The sequence below is a fragment of the Hemiscyllium ocellatum genome, chromosome 22 (genome assembly GCF_020745735.1).
Source record: "Hemiscyllium ocellatum isolate sHemOce1 chromosome 22, sHemOce1.pat.X.cur, whole genome shotgun sequence".
NCBI classification, from domain to species: Eukaryota; Metazoa; Chordata; class Chondrichthyes; order Orectolobiformes; family Hemiscylliidae; genus Hemiscyllium; species Hemiscyllium ocellatum.
In genome coordinates, this window is record NC_083422.1 from 45,677,029 (window position 1) to 45,701,936 (window position 24,908).

A 24,908-nucleotide genomic window follows, 5' to 3' on the forward strand; every position below is an offset into this window, starting at 1 on the left:
ATGTTATCCTATAGTACTTATAATTTCCTGCTATATTTGTGTACATGTCTAATACTACATATATCAGAATAAGGTCCATTATGTCAAAGGTCCAAGTAGGTTCATTGTGACTGTAACCAATTGATCCAGCCACAGCAGGTATCACCGTCATTGCAGCCACAGTACAATGAAGGTGCAGAGAAATTGAGAAGAAAGAAATGTGTCAGAAAGCTCAGGACCATTGGCATTTGTCATGGCTACTGAACACCTCCATATGAAGAAATGACGGAACTTTCCCAAAGGATGTGGATCAGGTACAGAGGCTGAGAGTCTTTCATTCTGAATGCCATTTCCTCCAAGCGAATACCATTTTCTCCAGCTGTACACTGAAAATGTCTCAGGACACCATTCCAGAACTGTGTCAGCTGTTGGACCAAGAGCTATGATTTCAAATGGTGAGTGGCCATCCTACCACAATGTTAAGGTCACAGCAGCACTAAGATTTTATAGAATTGATTCCAAGGATCCACTGAGAACCTGTGTGGGATCTCAATACTCAACCCATAATTCTATCAAGGTTGTTACCATTGCAATGTCTGCAAGATCACATTGTTTAACCTTGTTTCCACATGACCAACTGAACAAAAAATGATCTCTGAAGCTAATTTCATTTTCGGATCGGACTTGTCTGGTGGTATCATCAACTGGATCATAACACCACCTATTTCAAAACTATAGGGTGAAGATCATCAGATCCAGTGATCTGTAGATATCTAGGTCTTATTCATTTCTCCAGTACTTTTCCTTTAATATTATTGCTAAGTTCATCATTTTCATCAAACAGTGGGTTGCTATTACTGCTGAATTGTTTTGTGTCTTCTATCATAAAGACAGATATGCTGCATAAAGTATTTGTTTAATGTCTGTTTTATTTTCTTATTTACCATTCTAATATTCCTAATAGTCATTACCTCTAAGTGACTCATAATTACTTTTGATAATCTCTTCCTTTTTATCTACCTTAGGAAACTTTTACAATTTCTTTTAAGTTTCTTGCCAATATACTCTCATATTCTTTTTATCAAATAATTAATTGATTACCTTTAGCTGAATTCTCCCTGTCCTCAGGTATACTGTATTTTCCTTTTTGCAACATTATGAACATCCTCCATTAATATGATACTGTTGTTAACATTTGTTGTGGGTACATGAATCCATTAAAGGTAAAGTCAGGAAAATTTGCTATATGGAATTGCAAAATCGCAGAGAAGCTAAATGATTACTTTGTTCCTGTTTTCACTGAGGAAGATACAAGCAACCTCCCAGGACTAGAGCTCCAGGAGGCAAGGGAGAATGAGAGGTTAGTGGAAAGGAATATGTATAAGAAGATCATACTGAAGAGATTAATGGTGCTGAAAGGTGATACATTCCCAGGACCTGATATTCAACATCAAGTGTTGAAAGAGGTGGCTGTAGAGATAGTTGACGCATTGGTAATTATCTTCCAGAATTCAATGGATTTAGAATGATTCCTGCAGATTAGAAGCTTGCAAATATCACCCCACTATTTAAGAAGGGAGCAAGAGAAAAAAGCAGCGAACTGCTGACCTGTCAGCCTCACACAGTAGCAGGGAAAATGCTAGAATCTGAAATAAAGGGCATGGTAAATGGATATTTGGATAAACATGATCTGATCGGGTGTAGTCAGTGTGGAATTATGAATGGAAAATTATATTCGACAATTTGTTTAAGTTTTTTTACTAACAAAATTGATAAAGGGGAGTTGATGAATGCATTTTATTTGAACTTTCAGAAGGCATTTGATTCTCATAGGAAGTTGGCTAGTAAAAATAAAGCACATGGTACAGGAGGAAACGTACTCACATGGACTAATAATTAGCTTAGAGGCAGAAAGCACAAAGCAAGAATAAGTGAATCATTCTCAAGTTGGTAGATTGTGTTTCGTGGAACACCATAAGGATGAGTACTTGGAGTTCATAACATACATCAATGATTTGGAGTTGAGAACCAAATTTAATATTTCCGAATTTGCAGATAATGCAAAGGAAACAGGAACGTATGTTGCAAGGAAAATGTAAAACATTTTCAGAAGGATTTGGACAGGCTTTGTATTTGGGCAACAATGTGATAGATGGAATATAATGTGCAAAGTGTGAGGTTATCCACGTTGGTAGAAGAACAGATATGGAGAGCATCTCTTAAATAGTATGAGGTTGGAAAATATAGATGTGCAAAGGGGCCATGGTGTGCTTGTTAATAACTGACTGAAGGCTAATATCTAGCTGCAGCAAGCTGTTAGGAAGATTAATGCAATGTTAGCCTTTATTGTAAGAGGACTTGAATAAAGTAATGAAGTCATGCTTCAACTGCAGAGAAATTTGGTTAGACTGCATCTGGAGTGTGCAGTTTTGGTCACTTACCACAGAAAAGATATTTTTCCTAGAGAGGGAATACAACTGAGGCTCATTAGACTTGTTCCTGGGATGATGGGACTGTCCAATGAAAAGAAATTTTCCAAACCACGCCTCAATTTTCTGGAGTACTGAAGAATGAGAAGTGATCTCACTGAAACCTACAAATTTACTAAATTGATTGATGGAGTAGATGCAGCTAAGATGTTTCCCCTGACTGAGAAGGAGGTGGCATAAGTTCTAAGTAAAGGGGATACGATTTATGACCAAGATTAGGAGAATTTTTTTTTGCTCGGAGAGTAATGGATGCTGAGGGATTGCTTCAACTAGTTCAAGGAATCTAAAGTGCAGGGTCATAGTTTCAGAAAAGGGTTTAATCATTTTGGACTGAGATTTGAAATTTCTTCATTAAAAGGATTGTGAGTTTTGGGGATTTTATATCCTCAACAGCTATGAAATCTTTATCCCAAAAGGCTGTGGAAATGCAGTAGTTAAAAGGAGAGGATGATAAATTTCTGACTATCAGTTGTGTGCAGTTAAGGGGGTAATGTAGGTAAAAGGCACTGAGGCCATGATCATGTTGAATTGTAAAACAGGCTCAATGGGCTGAATGGCCTACAATTTCCTATGTTCTTATTTATTATCTACAATTGATCCATTTTCCCCAGGAGTATTTTGTTCTTTAAGGCAAGCATTTTATTTGTTGCAAATAATGAATTAATTCTTTAAATATTTGTGATTGCTTATTTATTGTCATTTAATCTAGTTTCCAAACCACTTTCACTAACTGACCTCAAATAGAACCAGAAGTAGACCTTAAGGAATCTGGTTTGCCATTCAATACTTTAAAAGCTAATCCTCACACCACATTCTCACTCATTTCATAGAATCCTTGATTCCTGAGAGGCAGAAAATATATTTCCCAAGGCCTGAAAGGTATCTAATGACTGAGATTTCATAGCTGTTGAGGATATAAAATCCCCAAAACTCACAATCCTTTTAATGAAGAAATTTCAAATCTCAGTCCAAAATGATTAAACCCTTTTCTGAAACTATGATCCTGCACTTTAGATTCCTTGAACTAGTTGAAGCAATCCCTCAGCATCCACAGCCTCCAGTTCGTTCAGATTCATGTGCATTTCAACTAGGTTGCCTCTCATTCTTCTAAGCTTCAAGGAATATATACACAATTTGTTCAGCCTTTCCTCATAAGAAAACCCCCTCATCACAATTCAAGAATTTTGTTTTTTAAATGTGGAGACCAAGCTGCACAATGTGTGCACCAGATGTGGTTTCATCTGTGAGATTAAAAGGATGACTGGGTTATGCTATCAGATAAGTGAGGAGTATAGGGTGACAGCGGCAAGGTGATAGGTGGGTCAGGGTTAGAGCATTTGTGGGTGAGGTTTCAGTATGACATAGGGACATGAAATGTTTTGTTTTCTTCCTTTATCACCTTCCAAGTCACTCATTAGATTACATGATCTCAGGGCATTTCTCACTCTCCTGCAATAATGTAACAAAAATTACATTTACAATCTTGCTGAAAACAGGATTTAAATATCGTAAAGCCTCTTTGAAACATTTGGAGAGAAGGTATGAGGACAACATGATTGAGTGTGGGGGTCAGGGTGACAGATGGTGTGAGCAGAATCGGGTAAGGGGAGGGGTGTAGAGTGACAGGTATGAGAGAGATAAGGTGGCAAAGTTATCGTCTCAATGAAATCTACAGACCCTACTCAAAATTTCACTTCTCTCTAATTTTCCATCAACAATAATTAGAGTAAGCTGAGTAAACTGTGAAAGGAGTTTAGCAGCAAAGGTGGTTGAGGGACAATGGCAGATCTTTAAGAAAATTATTCATGGCTCTTAACAAATACATATCCCAGTGAGTAACAGCATAATATGAAGGGGTAAAAAACAACCATAAATAACCAGGCAAGTTAAGGATGAAAAATCATACAATGTGGCAAGGATTTATGCTAAGCCAGAATGTTTTAAAGATCAACAAAACATGATGAAAAAATAATAAAGGAGAAGAATATAAAATGTGAGGATAAACTTGCAAGTAATATCAAGACTGACAGCAAGAGCTTCTTTAAATAAATAAGAAGGAAAAGAGAGACTAAAGACAACATAAACCCTTCAGAGAACCAGGAAATGGCAGAGGAGCTGAATAAATATTTTGCCTCAGTCTTCACTGTCCAAGATATTAATGGCATTCCAAAACAAAACATAACAACTATCACTGGACAAAAAGTGCTAGGCACACTAATGGGGCTAAAGACTGATAAGTCCTCTGGACCTGATGGGATGCACCCTAGGATATTAAAGGAGGTAGCTACAGAGATGGTGGATGCACTGGTAGTAATCTTCCAGGAATCCTTAGATTCTGAGAAAGTCCAATAAGTTTAGAAAACTGCCAGTGTAACACCTTTATGCAAAAGGTGTATGAGATAGAGGATTGGCTAATCAATAGAAAACAGAGTTGGGTTAAATGGGCATTTACAGGATGGCAAATTGTAACTATCAGAATACGACAGGGATCTATTATTTACAAATATATTAATTACTTGGATGAGTAAAGTGAATGCACAATAGCCAAGCTTGCAGATGACACAATAATAAGTGGGAAGGCAAGTAGAAAGGATGACATAAACAGCCTGTAGAGAAACATAAACAGGCTAAATGAGTGGGCAAAAACTTGGGCAGATAGAATACAATGTGGGAAATGTGAGGAGCTGAATATTATTCAAATGGAGAAAGCTACAGTGTAGAAGAATTTGGGAGGCCACCTGCATTAATCACAAAAAAACCATACAAGTTTATAGATAATAGGGAAGGCAGATGGAATGTTGATCTCAAAGGGAATGAGGTTAAAAATGTAAGGAAATCTAAATTAAATTACACAAGGCACTAGACAGACCACATCTGGAATATAGTGAACAGTTATGTTCACCTTTTATCTAAGGAAAGATATACTGGAATTGGGGCTAGTCCTTAGAAAATCCATTCGGTGATCCCAAGTATGGAAGGACTGTCTTAAAAGGAGAAGCTGATGGGACGTTCTTGTACTGACAGGAGTTCAGAAGAATGACAGGCAACATTATTGAAACATACCAGATTCTGAGAGGCCTTATCCGGTAAATGCAGAATGGCTAGGACCAGAGGCATAATCTCAGAGTGAGAGGATGCCCATTTAAGACATTTAATTTCTTCTCTTAGACTGCAGAGAACCTACGGAATTCTTACCACAGAGGACTGTCGAGACTGGGTTTACATATATTCATATACATTTTTTCATATTTTTGACAGATTCTTAGTCAGTAATGGAATCGAGGGTAATGGGGAAAAGGCTGGAAAGTGGGGTTGAGAATTATCACATCAGCCATGATTTTACTGAATGGTGAAGGAGATTCAAAGGAGTGAATAGCTTCTTTTGTTCCTATGCCTTATGGTATTATAATGTCCAATTAATTAACTTTTACAATTTTAAATATATGTCAGTGATACTTTGCTAAATTGCCAAATTATAAACATTTATAATTAGAGCAAAAAATGTACTTTCAGTCACATACCAATGTTTGCCCTCTGCGGAGCGACCCGGGCAACAGCCGGAGACCCTGAAGCTCCTCGGCCAAGTCTTTTCTCTACTGTCGTCAATACAGTTGCATCACCATTTGTCTGTTCGCAAGGCAGTGGAAGACTGATTTCCTTTGCCGTGAGTGGAGGATGATCATAAAAATTAGGTTCGTTTTCTGTCTGAACATCTTTTTCACTGCATGATTTTTTGTTCAGTAGGTTACTGATCTCCATTATATTTCCAATGATCTCTACTGGCCCAGTAAGAGGCTTTTTTCTTGGAGTAAGATCATCCTTCACTTTTCTTAAGTAAGATGCTGGTGCCCATCCCTCTTTGCCTTGATATCTAGAAAAAAGTGATTTATAAATGAACCAAGATGTTTTTGTTCATTTGTCTCAATTACAATAAATACCCAAGCTTTAAACAGTCAGTAACTGTTATGAGATATCATATTGAATATAACATTCACTCAAAGCACAATTATCCCCTTTCCAAGTGCTGAATAGATCCAAGCTAGGTAGTGACGTACAAGACACCAATTATCTTCCTTGACAGTAGATATTGCACAGGATGCAATCCCTGTCTCCTGTACTCTAGTGTCCCAGATCACTCTCCTACACGTTCTCAGCAAATTAAAAAAGACTATGAAGCAAATTCAGAAATTGATAACACCTTAAAGAAGCAATGTAATGAAAGCAAAAACACCTGATCAGAAATGTATCAACTTAAATTAGAATGTTATTCCAAGTACTGATAATGTAATCCAGCCCCGATATACCACGATGAAAGTGGAACTTACACATATTAAATAATATCACTTTAGAATTGAAAACAGATGAAGTTGCTGCTGGTTATTTATGTGAATGACTTTCTTTTAAAAAAGGGTCAGAAATTCCTTCTGGTACAGTAAAATAATCCAGGATATATCAGAGAGCAGGTGTCTACAAAGTAATGTTAATGGGAAGATGTTTACCATGAAGTTTCTTTTCAATTCACAAGAACCTAGATGAGATCTTTAAGGTTAAACTGAGGAAGTTGACAGATAAATTGCAAGTTGAAATAAAAACAGCATCTCGCAATAATAAGATGCTGAAAGTGATTACTAATATTTAGAATTAGGAAGAAAATCTGAAATTGAGATAGGGGTGGCTAAGATTTAGTTAGAAATAAAAAGTCATGAGTCAAAGGGAAAATAGAGAAGAAGCCAAATTTTAAAAAAATGAAGCAAGAAAAAATGGAAGCAGTGGAGAAGGAAAGCAAGGAACAATGGAAAGAGAAAGGAATGAAAATAACAGTGGAATGGGAAATAGAACTAAAAAATCTTGAACTCTCAAGTTATAGGGAAATCAGACAGCATAACACAGACACAAAAAAGCTTACAGTAAAGGAAGAACCTAATAGTAAAAGCTCAGGGGATGATTTTGATTCCAATGAACAATTTGACTTAACTAAATACCTATGTTTAGTGCTTATATTTATTAAGGATGAACTTGAAAGATGAGTCACCTCATTTGAAAATATAACTTGGAAGACAAAGTGACCAAAATACGTTTTGACTTAATTGTTACAAAATATTTTTGAGAGGTACAATATGAATGTATATGCCAGTTTGTCTAAAAACAATCTGAAGACTATAGAACTGTTAAAAGTAATACTCACTGATTAAGATCTTGACTTTGAAACTTATGAATTAAAATTTAGGACTACAAGAAACATACCTATTCAGGCATTTGTACAGTCTGCAAGAGAAGAAGAAATGCTGTAGGATCAGCAGTTTAGAGAGAAGGGAGAGAACAATTTTGAGAACATATGGCTCATTAACTATGGAAGAATTCAAAATAGCATTTCAGTTACCTTTCACTTATCTGATGGGCATCAAATTTCAAAAATCAGAGAAGCAGCATTTCCAGCAGATAACTAAGAAACCTTGCTTCATCATGTTTACCTAATATACTGGAGTGTTTTTGAGGTTTTAACTTGTAGAATCCATAAGAAAGAGTCAGGGATATGTGTATTTGGATTTCAAGGTTGCTTTTCATAGATCCATGGAAATGGGCAAAATTAAAGAGATGAGATTGAGGATAATATACTGGCATGGACTGAAAATTGATTGGCAGACCAGAAACAGAGAATGGGAATAAATAGGTCTTTTTCCAGTTGGCAGGGATGACCCTGCAGGGTGTACTGCAGGGATTAGTGCCTAGGCCCAGCTACATATATAATATAAAGGAATCAAATGCTATAATATTTCCAAGTTTTCTGATGACACAAAACTAAGCAGGATTGTAAGTTATGAGGAAGATGCAAGGAGGCTTCAGGACTATCAGGTAAGTTTGGCAAACTCATGTCAGATGCAGTATAAAATGGATAAATGTTAACTTATGCATTTGACATAAAAAATAGTAAGTCAGAATTAGTGTGAGGGTTAGGGTTATTACTTAAATGGTGATTATATGGGAAATGTGGATGTGCATAACGATCTGGGTGTCCTTGTCCACTAGTCAATGGAAGTAAACAAGCACATACAGCAAGCAATTAGGAAGCAACGGTATGTTGGCCTTCATGTAAGAGGATTTGAGTTTAGAAGTAGGGATGTCTTACTGAAATTTACAAGGTCTTGGTGAGACTGCACATGGAGAGCTATGATTTGGTCTCCCTACCCTATTAAAGAATATACTGGTCATAAAAGGAGTGCAGCGAAAATTCACTAGGCTAATTCTGGGAATAGCAGAACTTACATATGAGAAGGAATTGGCTCCATTGGGCTTGTATTCACTAGTGTTTATGAGAGGGGATCTGATTAAAATGGTTACAATTCTAACATGGCTAGACAAAATAGATGCAAGGGAGCTGTTTCCCCTGGTTCCGGAATCTGGAACTGGGGATCACAATCTGATATTATGGATAGGCCATTTAGAACTAAGAAGAGGAAACATTTCATCATTCAGCAGGTGGTCAACTGTGGAATTCTCTACCCCTGAAGGTTGTGGAAGCCAGGTCACTGAGTATATTCAATAAAGATTGATCAATCTTTATATGTTGGAACATCAAGGTTTATGGAGGGAAAGCAGGGGTATGGCGTTGAGATAGAGGATCAGCCATGATCATATTGAATGATGGAGCAGTCTCAAAGGACCAAATGTCCTTCTTTTACTTCCAGTTTCTATGTCTATCTTACGCATACATTTATAGGTGGGAATATGCTTATAAAGGAATCAACAAGGAAACTAGAGGAATGGAATACCTGCAGACTGAAAAGGTGTGGGTGTTAGGGAACAAGCAAAAAGACACCAAAGTGGTCATGGGGAAAGACTATAAACAGAATGCAATAAAAAAAATGCTTCAATTGTAATAGGGCAGGGTATACTAAAGCCAATTGCTGTCAGTTAAATAGAAGACCAACTGCAGCAATAAGAATGTCAAAGGAATTAGGAAAGGAAAAAGCTTAAAATAAAATGAGAACATGCTTCCTTAGAATTTACTATGACAATTCAAAAAATTCTTCCAATTCTTGTTGAAGAGAATCAGACCAATACATATTCTAGATATTTTATTTCAAAAGCATAGTTATCAATCTGAAACTTTTCTGAACTGCCTCCAACTCATTAATATCCTTCCTTAAGTGAGGAGGCTAGACACAATATTTGAGATGTGGTCTCATCAAAATCCTGTATAACTGAAACATAGAAGTTTCAGTTGTTATGCTTTTATGTTCAATTCGTCTTATAACAAAAGACATCAGCATTCCATTAATGTTCTTAATTTCTTGCTGCATTTGCATACTAGCTTTCAGTGACTCATGTATTGGAAACTGGAATTCTGCCCATTTTCTCCATTTAAGTAACAGTCTGCTTTTTTATTATCCCTGTCAAAGTGAACAACTTCACATTTTCCTACATTTTATTCCATCTGCCAGATCTTGTCCAATCACTCAACACAGTTATATATCCCTGCAACCTGCTATAATTTCATCAAACATACTTTCCTCGCTATTTTTGGTGTCAGTTGCAAATTTAGCTATCATGCCTTTATTCCCCTCACCTAAGAAACTGATATACATTATGAAAAGCCAGCACAGAGTTCAGCGGGACTTGACTTTTCATATCCTGCCAATCACAAAAGCATCAAAAGCTCCTACTGTTTGCAATAATCTTTTTGCAATAAGTGTTTACATGGCACCTTGTCAAATGTCTTCTGGAAATCCAAATTCAGGATTTCTACAGGGTCCCCTTTAACCACAGCACATGTTAGTCCTTCAAAAAGCCACAATGAATTGGTTCAACATGATTTCCAGTTCACAAAACATGCTAACACTTCCCAAATACCTTGAGGTTTTTTCACGTGAGGACACACACATACATACACATAAGATGAATGATAGAATTGATGATTGACATAACTTTCCCACTAATTCAAGCATTGACAGTTGATAGTTTATTAGTTGTTGAATGGCTGGTTAACAGTAAAACTCACCAAAGGTTGTAATCATACAAAATGTATCATGCAAACTCACCATTAGGTAAACCCTTTACAGAAACCAGAACAGCTTCTTGGCAGGTTCAAATCATCACTCGCTTCAATAAAACCTCCGAGTCAGACACCAGCACCAACATCCCAGATATGCTCCAATATTCCATAGGTACTGGCCAAATGCACCCCATGTTCACAGACATTAGCACCTAGCATGTGCCAGCCTATGATTAAACCTCACGGTGCACTTAAAGGATGCTACTACATTTCAATGCCTCATCTCTGCCCCAGCATCTATCATAGTTGAAAATGTGTTGCTGGTTAAAGCACAGCAGGTTAGGCAGCATCCAAGGAACAGGAAATTCGATGTTTCGGGCCAGAGCCCTTCATCAGGGCCCCATTTCCTGATGAAGGGCTCTGGCCCGAAACGTCGAATTTCCTGTTCCTTGGATGCTGCCTAATCTGCTGTGCTTTAACCAGCAACACATTTTCAACTCTGATACTCCAGCATCTGCAGACCTCACTTTTTACACCAGCATCTATCATGGCAATGCTATAGCAAGGAAACTATTCAATCAGGAACACAAACCCAGCTCATAGACAGGACCAATCTGCTTCTATGGGCTCTTTGCTTGATGTCATAGCACTTAATACTTTTGGGTCTTCCCAATTGCTCACAGCAACCTTCCCTTGACTTGTCTTACCTCGCCTTTTTTTGTGATTTGCCCCCCTCTGCTGGAGACACCTAGATCATTATACTGCCTTGCCATACCATTTAACCCAGACACAAAGCCAGGAAGCTTGCCACAACTGTCAGCAAGCCTCAGTCTAATCAAGAGGTATAGCCTTCACTATCTGGCACAGCAAAACTTCTGATACTAGTTTAGGTCCTGCTTAGGGCAGTCAGTGTAAGGATCTTCGGCTCATGAGGGGTGAGGAGTTGAATGACAGGTAGTTCACCACCTGTCTTGACTTTTTCTGACTGACCCTGGGCTGTTGTGCTCCTGGAATGAGAGAGAAGCTATTATTTGGTTTATTTATTATCGTGTATATCTTGTTATAAAATACAGTGAAAAGTATTATATTGTGTCTCCACTCTCTGGCACCATTGTAAAACAAAGAAAAATAAATGAAATCATAGAATACAAAGGCAGCAACATGAAGAAATAAAGAAAATGTTTAATTTTACAGTTTTTTGGTAAGTGCTCCATTATGGGCCATAGGCCTGATGGCCAGTAACAAGTTTCTTTTGCCGTGCCATCAGCACTGGAAAGAAAGTCACCACTCTTTGCCGCCACCTTGTCTTCACCAAGATACCGAGCACCATCTTGGTAACACACTTCATTACAAAACCGGAACAAACAAAACAGCAGAAATAAAGGAAGCAAAACCAAAAGGAATGAGAAACATCCAGATATTAAAGTCTTATTTTCAATCTTATCTCCATGCAGGCACCCAGGCCAAGCCACAGCCTGGAGTCTCCGGAGGAGCTGAGTACTTGGTGCAACTAATGCTATCACCTATGATTTCCTCTTGTTGCTGCCGCTGCCTCCGACTTTGTAACTCCCGCTGCCAAAACCGGATCCTGGAACATGCTAAGGCAGGAGTCAATTGCAGCCTCCAATCGCCAGGTCCTGGAACATGCTTGGGCAGGGCCCACTCACTGGGTTCTGTAACATGCTCAGGCAAAGCCCGTCATCATTGATTCACTGAAGCAAAAGACTTTAAACGAAAAGGAGAAAAAGAAGAAAAAGCAAGAGAAAGGAAAGAAAAAGAAAAGCAGACAGAAATAAATAAGCTCACAAGCACTAATGCAGTGCTGGCATCTTGGACTGACAATTATGGAATTTGAAATTTTTGAAGAACATTAACTTTTTTCTGACAGTACTGGGCATTCCTATGGATGGCTGAGACTGCTTCAATACTAGTGGTAGCCTCAGACCAGGCTGGCATGGTCTGATGTCTTAGCCTCCACTGCTGGTCCTAAGGGAAAATAAAGTTCGCCCTTTGCACCAGTCCAGGACAATGCCTGCTAAGAAGGATGAGGCTTTTCACCTCTTCATATCCGGGCAAATGTCAGGAACCACGCAGGGCAGCTCCAGATTGACAGTGCTTGTCTTGGTGTATAACAGTCTTTTAAATATGGCACCAGAGCCAGGGATGCTGGTCAATGCTGGGATTGCCAGTGAGTGGTGAGTTGCTCTGGAAATGTCACATGTTAAGATAGATTGGAAATTGAATATGATCCTTGTTGTGAATGCTCAAATAGTAATTAATGCAGCAAGTTTGGCAAGATATGATGAGAAGACTTGCTTGGCCTTGCAGTGAGATTCACTCCACTAAACTCAATGCAACTTGCTTTGCCTATATCTTTTTCAAATTTTGTATTATTGATTGTGAAATGAAATTGGAAAAGAACATTTTTAAAAGCCAGGAATTGTTGAAGAATTGCTGCACTTCTTAAAAGCAGGTTACCTGACATTTAAACAGCTGTTTGTTCAGTAAATGAGAGGAGGTTTGCAAACAGCTGCAGCCAAGGGTTGTACACAAATGCCATCCTGTATATTTTGCAAGCAAGTGAAAGTATCTGGAGAAGGTGAATAAAGAAGTACCCCATCAAACTCTGTGAATTGGACCATTGAACAATGGTCCCTTCACCTATAACACACATGTTTCTTTTAACCAGACAATGTTTGTCTATATGGGCACATAAGGGAAAATGTATGAGTGAGTTAGAGTATTAATTAATACAGCGATATATCGATGGCTCATAACTGTTAGACATAGTTTGACGTAATTTATTTGAAATAAATAGTAATTTATTTATTTGAAAAAATAGTAATTCTTACTAAGTAGAGAAAAAAATCATGTCCATGCTTTCTGTTAACACTGGTATAAAGGACAAGTAAAATTGTAAATTCTGTCTACTTTTTAAGATCTTTAAGTTTTGTGATGATTCCAGAAATAGTGGGGTTTGATTTCAAGCACACTACTCCAGTGAAATATAAAGGTAAAGTTGCAATTGTCTTGCCAGATCAAATGGCTGCTCTGTCATTAGACAGAAATGAATGGTAGTGATCTAACTTGCTGGTTACCACACCTCAGGTGAGAATACAGGCTGAGAAGGACAGTCCTCCATGGTAACCTCAGCCAGAGCAGGTAACAACTTTCAGAGCCCTCAGGATTTTATATGTTTCAATTAAGTTGACTCTTACTCTTTTACAGCTGAAAATGTGTTGCTGGTCAAAGCACAGCAGGCCAGGCAGCATCTCAGGAATAGAGAATTCAACGTTTTGAGCATAAGCCCTTCATCAGGATGAAGGGCTTATGCTCGAAACGTCGAATTCTCTATTCCTGAGATGCTGCCTGGCCTGCTGTGCTTTGACCAGCAACACATTTTCAGCTGTGATATCCAGCATCTGCAGACCTCATTTTTTACTCTTACTCTTTTACACTCCAGTAGATACAAGTCGAGCCTTTCCAACCTTTCCTCACAAGACAATCTGTCCATTCTAAGTGTAAATCTGGCAAATCTTTGATCTACTTCAAGGAAGTCTGGCAGCATGCATGGATATAGAAAGAGAATCTGATATGACTCTTCTTCAGAACTGAAAGGGGCTGGAAAATGTTTTCCTTGCTGCTGTCAGAGAGGCAAAGGAGAAGCAAGATGGTGAGGGTGCCCAGAGCAAAGGACAAAATGACTGCAAACATGGCAAAGGAGAAATAGAGATGTATAACAGGTATAAATGTTAGTTATGAAAAGGAGAAAATGGGCCTGTTCTTTAAGAGCAAAGCCAACAAGATATAAACAGGACATTATCATGGCAAAGGTTCTAAAAAAGGGGCGTTACTCCTTCAGCTTGTGTTGAGCTTCATTATAACACTGGCACAAAGTTTGGAGTCATTTTGTTACACTGTTTGTACTTAACTCTGCTTGTGATAAATGATAGTATTCTATGAGCTTTCCTAATTACTTGCTGCTCTTCTATATTAGCCTTTTAAGATTTATGCATAGCAACATCCAGATCCCTCACCTCAGAGCTCTGAAGTCGCTAGACATAAAGTTATTTTTTTTAATTCTTCCTGCCAAAATTGATAACACATTTTCCCACATTATACTTTATTTACTCTCTGCTTCCTGTCAGCTAGCCAATTTACCATCCATGCCAATATGCTACCCACTTCTATTTTCCACAATTGTCTTTGATGTGGCATATTTTTAATGCCTTCCGAAAACCTAAGAACAGTACACCCATTTGATTCTCTTTTATACACAGTACCTGTTGTTTCCTCTAAGAACTCCAACAAATTGATTAAACATGATTTTCCTTTCAGAAAACTATGTTGTCTCTGCTTGATTACGTTGGACTAATATAAGTGTCTTGCTATGACTTATTTAATAATACCTTCTACTATTTTCCCTATGATAGATGTAAAGCTATCTGGCCTGTAGTTTCCTGATTTCTCTTTGTCTCCCTTTCTGAATAAAGGAGTTACATTTACTCTCTTCCAATCCAATGGGGCCTTCCTCAAATATAGCAAGTTTTGGAAAATTAAAATCAGTAAACCAACCATCTCACAAGCCACTTCCTTTAAGAACCTCGAATGAAGTCCATCAGGACATGGACATTTGTCTGTCTGCAGCTCCAACAATTTACTCAGTACCATTTCCCTGGTGATTGTAATTTTCAAGTCTTCCTTCCTCCTTCCCACTTCCTGATTGGGATGTTAATGTATTATCTATAGTGAAGACTAATGCAAAATGCCTATACAATTCATCTGCCATCCATAAACTTTCTGTTCTCCAAACTCACTTTTTTAACTCTTTTCATTTAAAACATTTATAGAAATTCTTTCTTGTATTTCAATAGAACGCAAAGTTTAACTGGAGACAGTAAGTCAGTGACACTCACAGACAGGTCACCCAGTTTGTGGAGTTAATAAAGCTATTAGAGATGAACATAGACAGTCAGAGAGATAAGCTGCTTGGAGCAACAGCACATGCCCCACTGTTTTCCTTGAAATTTCTCTTCTCAAAATTTGAGAGATGATAATCCACTGATGGCCTCTTCATTGCAAGCAGATAATTCCTAAATAAAAATTCAAAATCTACATCATTGCTAATGTTGCCCTCTTGTTTAAAAAGGGTAGCAGGAAAAATCCAGGTACTTATAGACCGGTGAGCCTGACGTCAGTGTAGGGAAACTGCTGGTGAAGATACTGAGGGATAGGATCAATTCCCATTTGGAGAAAAATGGGCTTATCAGTGATAGGCAACAGGGTTTTTGTGTAGGGAAGGTCACGTCTTACCAACTTAATAGAATTCTTTGAGGAAGTGACAAAGTTAAGTAATGAGAGAAGGGCTGTAGATATCATGTATACGGACTTCAGTAAGGTGTTTGATAAGGTTCCCCAAGGCAGGCTGATGCAGAAAGTGAAGTCGTAAGGGGTCCAGGGTGTACTAGCTAGATGGATAAAAAACTGGCTGGGCAACAGGATACAGAAAGTAGAACTGGAAGGGAGTTTCTCAAAATGAAGAACTGTGACCAGTGGTATTTGTGATACACATAAATGATCTGGAGGAAGGTATAGGTGGTCTGATTAGCAAGTTTACAGATGACACTAAGAGGGTAGTGGATGCCTGGAACACATTGCCTGCGGAGGTGATAGAGGTGGGCACAATAGCATCATTTAAGATGCATTTAGACAGATACATGAATGGGCAGGGACCAGAGGGATACAGATCCTTAGAAAATAGGCAACAAATTTAGATAGAGTATCTGGATCGGTGCAAGCTGGGTAGGTCTGTTCCTGTGCTGTAATTTTCTTTGTTCTTGTTCTTTGTCCTACTGTCTCCGGAAAAGTAAACACAGCCACTCAAAATTCATCTAGCTAGGCACCCCAACACCATCAACTTGTGTCCAACTACAAACAGTTAGACAATCTGTGACTGATAGTATTTTTCTGAATTTAACTTTAACTTGGCCAAATGTACGCAGAGTTTTTAATATTGGTTTCCCAGATATCCAGGTTGTGTGCCTGTATTATTTTTCAAGATGAGTAGTTGCATATATTTGCACAGGATAATTGTTTTGTAAATGACCTTTCATTAGTTGCTTATGTCCACAATAAACTAGTTCTTAAACTTAAGGAACATAGCTAACTTGAATCTGAGCAATATAGAGTCTGATATAATAGTCAATATCATTCCTCTTTTTAATTTCAAACTTTGTTGTGACCAGTACAGGAGTCAGACAAGTAAAGGAAGTGGTTCACTCCTCCTAACTGAGAACACAGTAACGTCTTGCTATTAGTTACTGCACAGTCCTTTATGATAAACTGAATGTTTGTAGTTAATATCTTTTAATACCTGTAAAATGTTTTATAGATTTGAGGCAAGAAACCAAACACTGAAATAATTCATTTACAATATGGACATGTAGTGAGAGTAGAGCAATATATGGAGGAAGAATGGCACCAGGCTTACTCCAGATTGCTGTCTCCCTTTGTTGTACTGAGTAACTTACACACAAATTGCTGTTGCCAGGTTAATTAATTTACTCATATTAACTAAGGAAATAAGATCAAAAACAGAACTACAGTGTTCCGAGCTTGCTCTATCATTCAAAATAATTATGGTTGACTGTTTACCCCAACTTCACTTTCTTATCCACCTCTTGATTCTGAGACACCAACAATCAGTCTCAGTCTTTAACATATTCACTGATGAAACAACCACAAACTCTAGCACAAACAATTCAAAATCTCACAAACTTGTTCAGGTGAAGACAACTGAGTTCCCCTTTCCCAGCAAGAGAAACAACCTCTCAGAGTCTTTCCTATCAAGTCCATTCAGAATTTTCTGTTTTATACTGAGACCAGCTGGTTTTGAAGCAGTATTCAGTACTATAATCAGGATTTTGTCTGCACCTTCAAATTTAATTTATTAAATGTTTTCATTTATTATTTTTTGTCATACAGAGTTAATTGGATTGACTGAACTGTTTTAATCACCCGTGGGAAGTCGGCATTGCTAGCTGATCAGCTTTTATTTTCCGCCCCTACTTTCCCTTAGAAGGTGGTACTGAGCTGCCTTCTTGAACCGCTGCGTCCACATGCTGTAGGTTGACCCACAATCTCCTTAGGGAGAGAATTCCAGGATTCAGACCCAGTGATAATGAAGGAATGGTGATATATTTCCAAGTCAGGATAGTGAGTGATGTAGAGGGACTGCAAGTGGTGGTGTTCTTATGTGCCTGATGCCCTTGTCCTTTTTGGTGGAAGTGGTCATGGGTTTGGAAAGTATTCTCAGGATCTTTGGTGATTTTTAAAAATTGATACATGGGATGAGGGCATCACTGGCTAGGCAGCATTTATTGCGCATCCCTAAATGCCCAGAGGTCAATTAAAAGTCAATCACATTGCTGTGGGTCTGGAGTCAAATGTAGGCCAGACCAGGTAAGAATGGCAGCTTCCTTCCCTGAAAAGCATTAGTGATCCAAATGCGTTTTTCCCAACAATCAACAGTGGATTCATGGTCTTCATTAAACACTTCAAATTCCACTGTCTGCCATGGCAGGATTTGAACCTGGGTCCCAAGAACATTATCTGGATCTCTGGATTAACAGTCCAGTGATAATACCACTAAGCCATCACCTCCCCTGTATATAGTTTGTCGTAAATCATATAGATAGGATACACAGAGCTGCTACTGAGCATCAATGATGGAGAGAGTGGATGCTTGTGGATCTGGTGCTAATCAAGTGGGCTGCATTGTCCAGGATGGTGTCAAGCTTCTTGAGTCTTAGTGCAGCTGCCCCAGCCAGGCAAATGGGGATTATTCCATCACACTGTTGACCTGTGTCTTGTAGATGGTGGACAGACTTTGGAGCGTCAGGAAGCGAATTATTTGCTGCATATTTCTAGCATCTTAGCTGCTGTGGAAGCCACTGTGTTTGTGTCTATTTGAGTTTCTGATCAATGGTAACCCCAAATATGTTGTTACTGGGAGCTACACAGATAGGAACACCATTGAATGTCAAGGAGCTATGGTTACAGAGGAATCTAGGAAATAGTGCGAAAGGACACTAAGCCCATGAACTTGTCTAACAGGTTTAAGATTCTTGCTCCCTGTGTCGATGAGAATGGAGTCTTTAGGAAGGATGAGTAAACTGACCATAGTACCACACTGTAAGCAATCTAATCTAATCTAATCATTGTACAGAAGAGGGAGACAAGAGAAATGTAGTTGTAATGGGGTAAAGTATACACAGGGGAATAGATACTGTTCTCTGTTCTCTGTACTGCCTGCCTGGTGCCGGGGTTCAGGACATCTGGGCTGTAGAGGAACTTAAGAGTGGGAGCTGGAAGATCCAGTTGTCATAGTCCACGTAGATTCAAATGATATAGGTAGAAAGATGAAAGAGGTTCTGCTGAGAAAATATCAGCAGTTCACAGCAGAATTAAAAAACAGAACTAAAAAGATATAATCTCTGAATTACTATCTGAACCACAAGTAAATTGGCATATTTGAGATTATTTTGGGTAAAATTAAAGGTGGGGCAGTCTGAGCAGAGGTTATTAAAATTTACACAACAGTTAGTAGGGCAATGATTTTGAAAAGGGTCAGGAATGAGGGAACAACTATGAGAAGGGGGACAGTCAATCCTGGACTTAGGTGTTGTACTTAAATGCATGCAGTATACGTGACTAGGTAAATGAGTTTGTAGTGCAGGTTGAAACTGGCAGGTGCGATGTTGCAGGTACAACATGACTGCATGTGAATTAGAGGTAAGAACTAAATATCCAAGGATACACATCCTAGCAAAAGGACAGGCAGATGGGCAGATGGGGAGGGTTGGCGTGTTAGGAAGAAATGAAATTAAATTGATAGTAAGAAGTGATGCAGAATCAGAAGGCGTAGAATTTGCCTAGGTAGAGTTGAGGAACTACAAAGAATAAAAGAACCTGATGGGAGATGTGTACAGGTTTCCTAGCAGTAGTCAGGATGTGGGAAGAAAATAAATCAGGAGATAGAAAAGGGAAGTAAGAAAGGCACTCCTACAATAATCATGGAGGACTTCAATATGCCGGTGGACCGGGAAAATCAGGCTGATAGCTGGTCTCAAGAAAAGGAATTCATGGAATTGTCTACGAGATGGTTTTTTTGGAGCAGCTTGTGTTAGAGCTCACTAGGGAATACGCAATTCTGGATTTGGTGATGTGTAATGAGACAGACTTGATTAGGGAGCACAAGGCCCCTTAGGGGGCAGTGACCATAACATGCCAGAATTCACCCTGTAATTTGAAAGGGAGTAGCTGGAATCAGATGTAACAGTATGACAATTGAATGACAAGGTAACTACAAAGACATGAGGAGGATCTGGCCAGAGTTGATTGCAAGAGGGGCCTATCTGGGAACACAGTGGAGCAGCAATGGCAGAGTTTCTGGAGGCAATTCAGGAGGCACAGCAGAAAATCAACCCAAAGAAAAAGAAACATACTAGGATGAGGAGAAGGTAAATATGGTTGACAAGGGAAATCAGGAATAGCATAAAAGCAAAAGAAAAAGCCAACAATGTGATGAAGATTAGTGAGAAGCCTTTACAAATCAGAGTACTAAAAAGCAATAGAGATGAAATATGAGCATAAGATACTTCATAATATAAAAGGAAATTTCAAGAATGTTTTTTAGATATTTAAAAAGTAAGAGTGAGGCAAGAATGGACATTGGACTGCTGGAAAGTGAGGCTGTAGAAGTAGTAATGGGGAACAAAAAATTATGAAGGAAATGAATAGGTACTTTGCATTAGTCTCCATGGTGGAAGACACCAGCAGCATACTAGGACTTCAAAAGAATCAGGGGGCAGAAGTGAATGTAGTGACTCTGGATCAGTGGTGACCATCATTAAGGACTAGGTGCTGGGTCAGCTTAAAGGTCTGAAAATGGATAAATCATGCAGCAGAGATGGACTATATTCCAGAGCTCTGAGAGAGATAACTGAAGAGACTGTAGGGGCATTGATTTTGATCTTTCAGGAATCATTTGAGTCAGGGAGGGCCCGAGAGGACTGGAAAATGGCTAACATAACGCCCCTGTTTAAGCCCTGAGGGAGGCAGTAGACAGGAAGCTATAGGCCGATTAGCCTGACCTCAGTCATTGATGGAATTTTAGAGGCCATTATTAAGGATGTGATTGTGGAGTACTTGAAGTGCATGACACAACTGGGCTGCATTAGTATTCTAACTACAGTGAAAGAACCAAGTGTGTTTTACTTCAATCCTGGTAGTTTCACCAATCAAATTGCCTTTCACTTGCTTTTTAAAATAAGGAAAAGCTGGGATTTGGGTTATCATTTTAATATATTTTGAGGGGGTTTGGTGTAGTACATAAAAACAATGCCACACAACATGATGAGAGGTGTTCACATTTGAAAGTGATGCTTGGTTTTCATAATGACTGTTTATTGATCTCTCTTATCAATAGTACCTTGGACAGATACACCTGGTTTGGAGAGTTTGGTGAAAAATTCAGAGGTTTCTGTGTTGTTCATTTGCTCACCATTTGCTGTAAGTCCAGCTTTCAGAACTTAGCCAGCAGCTATGTTATACTGAGTCACTCTTCGTGTTGAGCAATTGAAGTCCCATATCTAGTGCACCTTCTGTGTTGCTCCATCTACTTCCAAGCAGTAACAGGCAGGATGTTACCTTTCCCCGTATGACCTGACCTCACAAGAATACTTGGGTTTGGAATGTCAATGTTGAGATCTCCCAGGGTTACTCTGTCCCAATTGTATATCACTGTACAGGTATATCTGCAGCGTTTTTCTGATGGTGAGACAGGATATATCCATTAATAGTTGTGGAGGAGTCTGAGACATTGGCTTTAAGCATGGTTTGGTAAATATGTCTATTCCAGACTGCTGTGTCTAATCGCTGGATCAGCACTCCCATCTTTTGGCTCATTAATACAGTGTTAATAAGGAAGACTTTGGGCAGGGTGTACCTTTGCTGATTCCAAAGCCTGGGTTGATATTATTTGCGGTCATTGGGATGAGGGCTAGGTTGATCTCATTGAGTACGAGATCCCTGATCAGCCAAGGTTAACAACCCCAATCAAGGATCTCATAGTTAATGAGATCCACTTGGCCCTTGATCCAATCATTACACTAGTGAATCATCCCATTTTATACTTCATTGGCTTTCCTGTAGGGGTTTGAAAGTGAAGGATTGCTAGGTGTTTTCAGAAGTAAATTAATAGTCAACCATGTTACTATAGATCTGGAATCACATTAATTCCATTGTTAAATGCATTTTATGCTGAGACATATTGATTTTAGGACCCTTGAAGAATGAAGAAAATGGATAGTAGCCTTGAAGGTGAGGTTTAGATCGAAGGTCAGCCAAGGTTGAACTGAATAACAGAGTAGGCTCAAAGGGTGTTCTGGTCTAGACCTGCTCCGATTTCTTATGCTCATATGTTTTTATCCACATGGGGACATACATTTCAGATTATTGGAAATAAACAAGAATTGTTGTAAAGCATTTTAATGGAGCAAGTTGTGATCTGTAATGCATTTTATGAGAGAATGGTGGAAACAGGTTCAACATGAACATTCAAAGGGGAATTGGCAAAATTGAAATGAAAAGTATCACAGGGTTACAGATAAAGAACTGGCTCAAGTAAAGAAGCAGCCTAGTTACAAAGGTTCAATGGCCTTCCTTTAGATTAGATTACTTACAGTGTGGAAACAGGCCCTTCGGCCCAACAAGTCCACACCGACCCGCCGAAGCGCAACCCACCCATACCCCTAACCTAACACTACGGGCAATTTAGCATGGCCAATTCACCTGATCCGCACATCTTTGGACTGTGGGAGGAAACCGGAGCACCCGGAGGAAACCCACGCATACACGGGGAGAACGTGCAAACTCCACACAGTCAGTCGCCTGAGTGGGGAATTGAACCCAGGTCTCTGGTGCTGTGAGGCAGCAGTGCTAACCACTGCGCCACCATGCTGCCCTCTGAACCATATCATTATTTGATTCCAATGTTCAAGGAAAACAAACATTTTCTTACACAGAAATGCTACTATGGGTATTTTGTGGGAGATTTATTCATCAGCGCTTAAAATATAGCAAGCTGAAATATTAGAAATCATCTCAATTGATCGAATATAAAAGATACCAACTAGATTACAAAAGCACCAACACAAAAATCATCAGATGTTCTTTACCTACGTCCATGGTTCAGTTATCACAATATCTAGCAGAATAAATTACTCACTTTTTTAACCTCTGGGGATAATTAATTGGTGACCAACAATCAAATTGACCAGCTCTTTCAGACAATGAGTGATTCCACAGTTTGTTTCTGGATTACCAGAATACACACTTTTAAATCTCTAAATATACAACTGAGCTTGATAATAAGTCCATTGTGGGAATGAATGAAAAGTCAGAGGATATACTGTTGGCTTCCCTGAATGAGAATAGAATGCAGCTTGCATTGAATATTAAATTGCCATAAATTACAAGAGTTCTGGAAAGGATCGTCATGCTTCAATGCTGTACTGCAATTTCTCCGCAAGTGCCAAATGCAACATTATACATTACCTTTCACATACCAAACAAATGACAGCAGACACAGCTATACTTACTGCCTAATCTTGCCCAAATAGAATGGTCATAATTGGATAAATTATAGGGATATATCTATAGGTGGTTAATTGGTTTCCTTTCTCACTCCACATTGAGTAGGCATAGCAAGGCAGTATATCAGCAGTCTCTGTAATAAGGGAAGATAGCAGGCCACAAACTGATTACGGAAGACTTAGTTCATCCTGAGGCTCAGTTACAGTCTCCCAATGGAAACAGACAGGCACCAGACAAAATTATAACAATATAATTTTTGCAGACAAGATCCCAATGAGAGATGACTGAAGGCAATGAAAGACATTTTACATTTTGAACACTCTCTGTGATAGTCTCCAAAGAGACAATTACAATAACAAATTTCTGCCTACAGATCTGTGCAGTTTTCTTTTTCAAGGTTTCAAACTCACATTTCCTGCAATCTTCATGTTGTGCTGAGCTCCCGCTCCGCATCACCTCCTGTAGGCTGAAATTAGGACATTGCACAGATCCCATTTGTCTGACACATTTTTCTCCTGATATCCCACCTCACACCAGGCAATGGTTTGTGAAAATTCCTCCTTTGGACTTTATCCAGTAAGTAATGCTCCTTGACCTTTCATACTGTAATCTCTAACCCAGTGCTGGAACTCTTTGTCCCAAGTGCCACCAGAGAAAAGCTGTAAATATCTGTATAAACATTGAGAGATGGACAAAAGTACCATTTTGTTTGAATTCCAATATTAGCCTGAGAAAGCAATGAAGCTTAATTAGGATTTAATAATGTGAGCAGATGAAGTACAGGAAATGTGCAGCAGCAGGAGAAATCTTGCTGAATATTTCTGCTTTCTGTGTATAATGAGGTAATTTGGCAGCAGTCACTGTTACAGTAATCAAAAGCAGACTCAGCTCTTCAACTATTAACAAAGGCAAATGTACCTATTTTGAGTTTTAAAAACTGAAGAATACTGCAGTAGTGCAAAGGTAACTCCTCAAGTACTCCAGCCTAATTCAACAGTTTGCCAAACAAATCGTTCTAGTAAAGGCTGAACTAATACAAATGTTACAACAAAATTCAAATTGTTTTCCATGAAACTTAGACAAGTGAACAAACAAAACTTCAGTGTCTCAAATCAAGGCTTTGGTTCTTCAGAAGCAAATGCAGGTGATAAACCGACAAACAAGTTATGAAGTAAAATGCCTGAGTGTCTGAGAGTCACTTCCTGCCATCTGCTTTCCAGCTCTGAAATTCTGGAATTACTCCAGAGGGGAATAAGTGAGAAATGGAGACAGGAAATGGGGAATCTGCTGACAAAAGCATTCTGGGAGATGTGTTGGATGTGTTTCAGTAAAAGGCTGCAAATTGGCTTTTGAGCTCAGATATCAAACAGCCCAAATTCCCTCACTGCACATTTTATTACTGATATTTCAGGCCTAAAAGCAACATAGCAAATCTCAGGAATAGTAAGTAATGATAGTGCCTGCAGTGACAAAATATGGGCTACCACCAAAAAATTGCACTTACATTTTCTTCTCAGAGATTCCATGTGCTAAGGAAATGTTTAGCCTCTTCTTTACATTACTGATGATTTTAAATTGATGATCCCTTCTTAATCTCTCCCTTCGAAAGTATTACATTCTTATAGCCACTATAAAGGTTGAAAACATGATTAAATGTCATTTCCTACAGGGACAGGTCCCAATATCTCAAATCTCTGAACAGTTCCCTAGACTCTTTCATCATCCTGATAAACCTACACTGAACGGTCTTTATGCTTTCAATTGAGCAACAAAACTGGGCGGGAGAGTAG

At 38.8% G+C, this 24,908-nt stretch overlaps 1 protein-coding gene across 4 annotated transcripts in view; it reads right to left on the minus strand.

Moving 5' to 3' along the window:
- Positions 1-24,908, minus strand: part of sh3pxd2aa (SH3 and PX domains 2Aa) — a 306,310-nt gene that overhangs the window by 17,558 nt on the left and 263,844 nt on the right. For all 4 annotated transcript variants that reach the window (XM_060842142.1, XM_060842139.1, XM_060842140.1 and 1 more), the window contains one exon: positions 5,990-6,339. In XM_060842142.1, the coding sequence (XP_060698125.1) occupies positions 5,990-6,339 (350 nt within the window). The remainder of the gene's footprint in view (positions 1-5,989; positions 6,340-24,908) is intronic.